Source organism: Prionailurus bengalensis, chromosome E4, assembly GCF_016509475.1.
Source record: "Prionailurus bengalensis isolate Pbe53 chromosome E4, Fcat_Pben_1.1_paternal_pri, whole genome shotgun sequence".
Classification (NCBI taxonomy): domain Eukaryota; kingdom Metazoa; phylum Chordata; class Mammalia; order Carnivora; family Felidae; genus Prionailurus; species Prionailurus bengalensis.
The window spans coordinates 69,114,112-69,122,322 of NC_057360.1; the positions used below are offsets into that span (position 1 = coordinate 69,114,112).

The 8,211-nt window shown below is 58.7% G+C and overlaps 2 protein-coding genes across 3 annotated transcripts; both read left to right on the plus strand.

Moving 5' to 3' along the window:
- Positions 1-1,161: 1,161 nt before the first annotated feature.
- On the plus strand, positions 1,162-3,410 carry S100A5 (S100 calcium binding protein A5). Its single transcript, XM_043567884.1, has 2 exons — positions 1,162-1,439; positions 3,129-3,410. Exons 1-2 carry the CDS (start codon positions 1,257-1,259, stop codon positions 3,270-3,272), a joined length of 327 nt encoding a protein of 108 aa, XP_043423819.1. The 5' UTR covers positions 1,162-1,256; the 3' UTR covers positions 3,273-3,410.
- Positions 3,411-4,383: 973 nt separating this feature from the next.
- S100A6 (S100 calcium binding protein A6) lies at positions 4,384-5,568 on the plus strand. 2 transcript variants are annotated; one of them, XM_043567905.1, is made up of 3 exons: positions 4,384-4,509; positions 4,888-5,046; positions 5,344-5,568. In XM_043567905.1, the coding sequence occupies exons 2-3, from the start codon at positions 4,909-4,911 to the stop codon at positions 5,476-5,478; spliced, it is 273 nt and encodes a 90-aa protein (XP_043423840.1). In that variant the 5' UTR covers positions 4,384-4,509; positions 4,888-4,908; the 3' UTR covers positions 5,479-5,568. The 2 variants fall into 2 exon arrangements, with proteins under 2 accessions (XP_043423840.1, XP_043423841.1); XM_043567906.1 differs by lacking the exon at positions 4,384-4,509 and adding an exon at positions 4,525-4,716.
- The last annotated feature ends 2,643 nt before the right edge of the window (positions 5,569-8,211 follow it).

The following is an 8,211-nucleotide window of genomic DNA, read 5'->3' on the forward strand; positions in this document are numbered from 1 at the left end:
TTCCTGGGGACCAGAGCAAGGGAATAAAGGCAGGGACTAGTGGGAGGGGGACTGTTTCTGCTGTTGTCTGCCCTCTCCTTTCCTGGTGAGTCCTTCCTTCTCACCTCCTTGCTCATCCGTGCGGTGGGGCAAGCTGGGCATTGAGGCCAGTGGGTGACAGGCTGTGGTGACCACCAGCAAGGAAGACCTGGCCTGATGAGTGGGCATGTGCTCAGGAGGGAAGGCGGAGCCTGGAATCGTGGCTGTCAGAGTTTCTGGAGAAGTGGCTCTGGGCACCGAGGTGTGATCAGAACCGCCAGGATGCTGTTGCAGACGCCAGAGGCCCTTCCCTCCGCTGTGGTCCTGGCTGAGTCTCCTGGAGCTGGGGAGAGGCTGAGGTTTTGGGGTGGTAAGAGGTGAATGACAGATCCAGTTCAAGAATCAAAAGGTGGGCTTTGGGCTGAAGGCAAGAGCCAGCTGCCTCCTCCTTCTTGCTCTGGACTCCACACAGATTTACCTGGTGTCCCCAGGTTCCTTGGGTGTTGTCCCTTTCTTCAAGTCTGGTGGGGAGTGGTTTTCAAGTCTGAGTCATGGGAGCTCCAGCTGCCGCTTCCCCTGGTGGGCATGACAATGCTGAGAGACACAGGGGACCCATTCAAACCCAACCTCTGGATCCAGCTTTCAGAGTGATCCTGGAGATTTCAACAGTGCCCGCCCGCCCCTGCCCCACTGTTGGTCTGTGTGTGCAGTTCTCAGGGCCAGAGACTGGAGACCAGCTGGACAAGTCAGATGACCTCTCCCCAGTGTCCTGCTGAGATATTATCTCCCAGTTCCAGCCCCAGCCCCCTCCAAACTCTGGACTCTCTCTTTGCCCTGTCCTCCACTTCTATAATGGGACACTCCCCACTAACAGGTGATTCAGGCACCCAGGCCAAGGAGGGTGATTAGGGTGAGGGCTGCCTCTGACAAACAAGTGCCCAAGCTAGATGGGCCAGGGACCCTTCTCAACTCCATCATCTGCCTCCAGTTCATCTTCTGGGGAAGTCCTCTTGTCACCTGCCCCTAGAGCCCTCTTCCAGCATCTCCTAAGCAGGAGAGTGCGTAGGCTCCTTTGGGGGATGGTTAGGGTCTTGGGTCTTATTACAACCTTCCCTGGCACATTGGGGTCCATTTGTTGGTAGATTTCTGTCTCATCCAGGGTTCCATTTTCTGGTCCTTTAGAGAAAGCCTTGGGGCTGGGCTGGTGATGGGGAAGCAGAAGGTCCAGCTTCCGGAGGATGGTGATCCTCTCCTCCCCCTTCACCCTCCAGAGCCACACACTGATGGAGACACCTCTTGAGAAGGCCCTGACCACTATGGTCACCACTTTCCACAAATATTCGGGGAGAGAAGGCAGCAAACTGACCCTGAGCAGGAAGGAACTCAAGGAGCTGATCAAGAAGGAGCTGTGTCTTGGAGAGGTAGGTGACCTCACCCCCACCCCAAAGCCCGAGTGCTCCCTGTGTCCATCATGGGGGAGGAGGAAAGAAGGGGAAGCACCATATCACTGTCAAGGGCTCCCCTCCTGTGATGTTGGAAGCCCAAGCTACAGGGACACACATCTGCCCTCCAAGTGCTCTAGTCTCAGCCAGGAGCAGGATAGCTCAAGAGAACCATCAGAGACCTAAAGCAGAGTGTGGACATCTTGGGCCAACAGATGCAAGAGCTCTATGCTGGGAGATGAGTTGTGTTTCACTGGGAAGGAGGAAGGGTGGTGTCCAGAGGGTGCATTACATTCCGTGTGAAAGTTTAGAAGTCAGAGAGCCTTCTGTGTTGAGGCCAGGCCCAGGCAGCCATGGAAGAGCCTTTGAGAGGGATCATGGGGGGATGAGGGGCGAGGGTGTCCAGCTCGAGCTGGGTTCAGCTCAAGGCCAGGGCCTGCACCTGACTCTCCATGTCTCCAGGACTCCCAGCTGGCACTGACACAGGGACAAAAGGGGTCATTCTGCTAGTTGTGACACAAGGTTGGAAGGAGACAGATTGCTTCTTGCCAGATGGTGAAGGTGGGAGGTAGCTGACCAGGGTGGGTGGGAGTGAAGGCCTATGAGGAAATTACTATATTATTTTTACAGTTAAAAAAAATAGAGGCTCAGAAACATGATCCAACTTGTCCGAGGACACTAGTGAGAGGCGAGTACTCCCTTTTTCCTTGAAAATCCAGGGTGGGGTCCTTTCTGGTCGCATCCTGAACCTTGGTGGACCTCCCCAGAGAGACTCTCTCTGAGTTTGGCCCTTTGGGCAGCGACTGGAGCAGGTGTGGGTATCACTGAGCCTGCCCTCTGCTTTCCCGCCAGGTTGTCTGCATCCTGGAGTTAATGACGGCAAAGGAAGGGGCACGGGTCCCTTAGGGGTTAATTACAGGGGGACAGAAGCCCTGGGGGAAGGCCTAACTTTAACAGGAGCCCAGACTGGGGACAAGGGTCTCGTCACAGAGAGGCTGTTTCCATCTCCATTTGTCCTGATGTCTGTCTCCCGTGGGAAAGCGGGAGCTGGGGGCAGTGAAGAGGGGAGGGCAGAGTGTGTCTGTATTTTCTTCCTGTCCCACCTGAGGGCCCTGTCTCCACCCTCTTGGCGGAACAGGGCTGGGAGAGCAAGGGACCGGACAGGGTGTAGCTGAGCCAGGGACTCCAGTCCACACGGCTGGGCTGTAGGCTCTCCCCGCAAGGGAAGGCTGGGGCGGCTGCTCAGATCCAGCACGTTGATCTCAGGACGTGTTGTCCGGGTCGGTCCTCAACTATCCTCTATGGGGTAAGCCTGAGACTTGGATCATGCTCACTTCCACGTGGTCACCAAGACATTTCTGTTAGACATTGTATAAAATCTAGAGACCGTTTCTTTGGATGGTGGAAAGTGTTGTGGAAAAGGGAGGCTGGACGGGCTTTCCTACTGACATTTGCTTAAATTCAGGAGTCAGACCACTGAACCCTTGCATGGTTCCAGGCCTGTGCTGGGTGTGGGCTGGGGGAGTCTGGGGGTCGAGATGTTCAGAGTGCTGCTGACCCGGCTGAGGGTCACCCTAAGGCTGCCCCGAGGGGGTGGGTGGCACAGTGCAGTGGTGAGGCAAGGCTGGGCAGGGTGGCTGACCGGACCCTCTCTCTGGGCTCTCTAAGAAGATGAAGGAGAGCAGCATTGATGACCTGATGAAGAGCTTGGACAAGAACCGTGACCAGGAGATCGACTTCAAGGAGTACTCAGTGTTCCTGACCACTCTGTGCATGGCCTACAATGACTTCTTCCTGGAGGACAGCAAGTGACCAGAGCTCAGCCCCTTGCCCGTGGCCTCTGTAGCTCCTCTCACAGACCCTCTGTGGACCCTTGCCCTCCTCTCCCTTCCGGACAGACCCTGCTTCGGCCGTCCCTTCTGGCAGGGGAAATAAAAATGTTTGATTCCAGGCTGGTTTTGAAGATATCTTGTCCACCTGGGTTGGGGGTGTGTGGCACAAGGCAGAGCTTCTCTTCCAGGGGGTTGAGAGCCTCTGGGGTTAGGGTCCTGGGCTCCGCCCCTACTTCCTGCCCTCCTTCAGTGTGGATGTCACTGAGTTTACTGGGCTTCCAGAAAATGGGGAAGTTGGGCCAGGTTTTCACTCGCTTCCAAGAGAAAGCTAAGGGAAGAGCTTGGGGAGGGGCGGGGTGCGGGGGGGGGGGGAGGCTGGGGTGTGGCTCCTGAGTGCAGCGGTGGGCAAGCCAGTCCGAGGCCACAGGAGGCTACCCTGACAAACACCCTTGCCAGCCCCCTTTCCGTCTCCCCCAATTCCCCCTCAGCAGCAAGCTCCCCCCCCCCCCCCAATCTGTGGGGTCCAGTGCTTTCTGCTTTCCCCACTTCCCTTTATGAAAGTCCTTTCTCAGGAGAAGATCTGGAAACCTTTTCACTGGAGCGTAAATAACTAAGGCCAGGGCCAGTGTGCACACAAAGGCGGGGTGGGGGGGTACTGCAGGTGGGATTCCAGGTAGTGGGGGCGCGGAGGTGCGGAGGGCGCGGGGGCGCGGGGCTGAGGGGGTGCGGGCTGAGGGCTGGGGAGGAAGAAGGGTTGTGAGAGTGGTGCTGGGAGTTCTGCCGAGGCGTGGGCGCTGTAGATACCTTTAAATCGAATCCCGCAGACCCCTGGCTGCCCCCCTCCTTCATCTAGGGCTGATCCTGAACACCGTCTGGGGACCCTAGCCCCCTGCCCCGGGGGCTCGATGTCCCTGGATGCAGCGACCTCCCGTAGGATTCCCGTTCTTCCACCGGCTCTTCCAGCCCCGGAACCCGGAACAGCCCCGGGCAGGAGGGGGGCCCCCCGGGGGTGTGTGGTGTAGACGGCTGGCGCCCGGCGGGCCTCGGCGGAAGGGTGGGGTGGGGGCGGGGCTGGCCTGGGGAGGGGGGCGGGACCGGGGGGGGGGTTGCCCGGGGCCCCGGGGGTGGGCTCTGGCCCGCCCGGCCTCCGCTCCCCGGCCGCTAAAAGGCGCCCTGGACGCCGCCCTGCTGGTCGCTCGACGCTGTCCGGCCGCGCGGTGAGTACCCTGGGGTGAATCCGGCCCGGAGCCGGCGGGCGGCTTCCCCGAGTGCGCCCCGGACTGCAGGAGGGCGCGCCCCGGGGGCGTCGGCACCGCGTGTGTGCTGCCCCCCAGTCCCCTCCTCCCCAACTTGCGGGACCCCTGGAGGCCGGGTCTCAGCTGGTGCCCCGTTTGCGCCCCAACCACCTCTCCTCCAGGACTGAGGTCCGCCTCTCCCAGCCTCCCCCCAATCCCTCCCCCCCCCCCCCCCCCAAGTCCTGGGCTGGCTCCTGACTCCTGCGCGGCTGGGCAAGGCAGTCCCAGGCGGGATGGTGGGGGCCGAGCTCTGGGGTATGTGGGAGGGTGGGAAGGCCCTGACCAGCCTCTCCACCCCAGCTCCCAGCCCAGCGCCCAGCCATGGCATGCCCCCTGGATCAGGCCATCGGCCTCCTCGTGGCCATCTTCCACAAGTACTCGGGCAGGGAAGGCGACAAGAACACCCTGAGCAAGAAGGAGCTGAAGGAGCTTATCCAGAAAGAGCTCACCATTGGCCCGGTGAGTCTCCCCCCGGGGCCCCAGAAGCAGGATCAGGAGAAGGGGAGGTGCCATGGGACTCACAGGTATCCACGTCCTGGGGCCCAAGTCGCATACCTGACTGGGACGGTTGGTCAGTCCTCCTATGTAGCCCCGTGCTCGCTGTCCCTGAGTAACTCTGCAGGAGCGAGCAGTACAGCCAAGTGACCCCGAGGTGGACAAGCCAGCACAGGGCCACTTGTGTGAGCGAGGGGGAAAGGGAGAGAACCCGGGGCTCTCACCATTGTTGAGTCTGGATTTCCCATTCTAACGTGTTAGAAGCTGCAGGATGCTGAAATCGCAAAGCTGATGGATGACCTTGACCGGAACAAGGACCAGGAGGTGAACTTCCAGGAATATGTCACCTTCCTGGGGGCCTTGGCTTTGATCTACAATGATGCCCTCAAGGGCTGAAAATAAATCAGGAAGGTGGAGACACCCTCTGTCGGTCCTAAGTCAAATCCAGCGGTGGGTAATTGTTCAATAAATACCTTTTTTGGTCAAGTTTTCCTCTGTCCTGGCTTCCTAGTGATTTGTTCCCCTTGGTGCTGCACCAGCCATCATACGGTTTGCTCATGGTCACCTCTGAGAGTGACTCAGCGATGTCCCCTGCCTGGGGCCACCCTAACAAGGCCGCTACTAACTCCTAAGGTGCCTTTACATCAATTAGAAAAGGGTCTCACTCTGGGCAAAGACATCTTAAGGAAGTCCCCAGTAGAGGGTCCCCAGCAGAGGGGGTTCTGGGATGGGAGTGCAGAAGGAGATGGTTCCTGAGCCAGGCTGTGCTAGGTCCAGAGTGGGGCAGACATAGTCTGGCCGGGGTCCCTGAACACAAAGCTGTTTTGTTCTGAGTGTGCTGAGGGGAGAAGGGCCGTGGGGTTGGACCCATCCACTTTCTCACTGCGGTGAGACAGAGCAGAGGGCACATCTGGCCCAAAGCTTGGCTGGAGAGTGTTCTGAGGCCCTGGAGGACACTGTATGGCTGAGTCCACAGCAGCTGCCCGTGGCCCAGTCAGAGCTGGGGGGCCTACTTTAGGAGTCTGTCCCTGTATTTAGGTACAGGGTCCTTTGTGTTGGGGGTGGTGATCTGAGGAGCAGGTACCTGCACAGATAAATCAGGGGGTGTTCAAGAAGGGAGCAGGGTGGGGTGCTCACGAAGGCAGGGTAGGGTGCTCACCAAGGGGGCAGAGTGAGGGGTGCTCACCAAGGGGGCAGGGCGGGGTGCTCATGAAGGAGGCAGGGTGGGGTGCTCACCAAGGGGGCAGGGTGGGGTGCTCACCAAGGGGGCAGGGTGAGGGGTGCTCACGAAGGGGGCAGGGCAGGGTGTTCACGAAAGGGGCAGGGCAGGGTGCTCACCAAGGGGGCAGAGTGGGGGGTGCCCACCAAGGGGGCAGGGCGGGGTGGTCATGAAGGGGGCAGGGTGGGGTCTCACCAAGGGGGCAGAGTGGGGGGTGTTCACAAAGGGGGCAGGGTGGGGTGCTCACCAAGGGGGCAGGGCAGGGTGCTCACGAAGCGGGCAGGGCGGGGGTCCCTGGGGGTGGGCCAACTGCAGGTTCAAGTCTTTCAGTCAATACTGAGCTGGCCCATCCCTGCAGCCTCAGCATAATGACTCACCCTTGGAACGCAGCCTGGCTCTCAGCCCCGTCAGGGAGGGTGACTAACTGAATGATTGAGTCCATTGTTTGCATTTGTGTTTTCAGGGTTGGGGGTTCAGGGTGAACTGTGTCTCAGTCACTGTGCTCAGCCCTCCAGGCCTAGTCTGAGCCAGGCCAGCGCCTCTGTTTTGGGCACCTCAGAGGGGGGCCATGTTCTCCTTCCTCTGTCTCTTCCCCACTTCCCTGGGGGCCCAACTTAGTGGAGTTGTCTTCCTTCTCTGTGGGGAAGCGAAGAGGGCAACTAGCCCCTCCTCTCATCGCAACTAGCCCCTCCTCTCATCGTCTCTCCTGCCTCCAGGGAGTAGGAAGTGACACTGGTGGGAGCAGGAGAGACCCAGGGTCCCCGAGCTCCCCGAGCTTCAGGTCTGCAGGGCGTCGTCCAAGCCTTGCTTGGCTGTATTCAATTCCCTCTGGAAAAGTACCTTCCCCACCCACAGTGGCTGCCAAGTGGTGGAGCCCGCCCTCGTGTGGGCAGAGAGCAGCGTGCTGGGGGAAAGTGGGATCGGTCTTCTTGAGCCCTGGGGAGGGCGTGGGGGGATGGAACCCACAGCTCTGGCCCTCACGGAGCCCTTCTTATGAGGAGGGAGATGGGACTTGGCTGCCCAGGGAATGTCAGCAGGGGATCTTTTGGCTCCAGCAATTGATTCCCACATAAAGCTCCTCGACTTTGTCTAAGACAAGCCTGCGTGAGTCAAGGAAAGAAAGGCGACAAATAGAATTTGAACCCCGCACCTCCTCTTCCCTCTTTCAGGGGAAGACTTGGTGCAAAGAGGGAGGAGGAGCTGCTCAGGCCAGGCTCAGCCCCACGTTTCCGGAGAGCCCTAGTGGCTGGAGGGCCAAGAGGCCGAACACAGCCCACCTGCTAGATCAGCAGCATATGGTCCCCAGCTTCTGCTTCTCCACGGTAGTGGAGGGAATGGGCACATGGATTTAAAAAATAAAACAAACCCCAAGTAAATAGCAAAACTTTTTGTTGGCTTTAAGGGTGATTAAAAAAAATTTTTTTTAATGCTTATTTATTTTTGAGAGAGAGAGAGAGAGAGCACAAGCAGAGAAGGGGCAGAGAGAGAGGCAGACACAGAATCTGAAGCAGGCTCCAGGCTCCAAGCTGTCAGCACAGAGCCCCATGTGGGGCTCTGGCCTCGAACTCACAAGCTGTGAGATCAGACGTCCTGCCGACTAAGCCACCTAGGCACCCCAATTTTTTTTTAAGATTTCATTTTTAAGTAATCTTTACCCCCAACTTGGGGCTCAAACTCAACCCTGAGATGAACAGTCTCACACTCTACCGTCTGAACCAGCCATGCACCTGAGGGTATGATTTTAAAGGTTTTTAGGGGCCCCTGGGTGGCTCAGTCAAGCATCCAACTTCGGCTCAGGTCATGATCTCACAGTTCCATTCGTGGATTAGAGCCCGACGTGGGGCCCTGTGTTGACAGCTCAGAGCCTGGAGCCTGCTTCAGATTCTGTGTCTCCCTCTCTCCCTACTCAT

Excerpts from the sequence above, each read along its gene's own strand:
- S100A5 (XM_043567884.1), top strand. The coding sequence starts at position 1,257 with ATGGTGATCCTCTCCTCCCCCTTCACCCTCCAGAGCCACACACTGATG. Across the intron at positions 1,440-3,128 it reads AGGAGCTGTGTCTTGGAGAG|AAGATGAAGGAGAGCAGCAT; the intron begins GTAGGTGACCTC and ends GGGCTCTCTAAG.
- S100A6 (XM_043567905.1), top strand. The coding sequence starts at position 4,909 with ATGGCATGCCCCCTGGATCAGGCCATCGGCCTCCTCGTGGCCATCTTC. Across the intron at positions 5,047-5,343 it reads AAGAGCTCACCATTGGCCCG|AAGCTGCAGGATGCTGAAAT; the intron begins GTGAGTCTCCCC and ends CTAACGTGTTAG.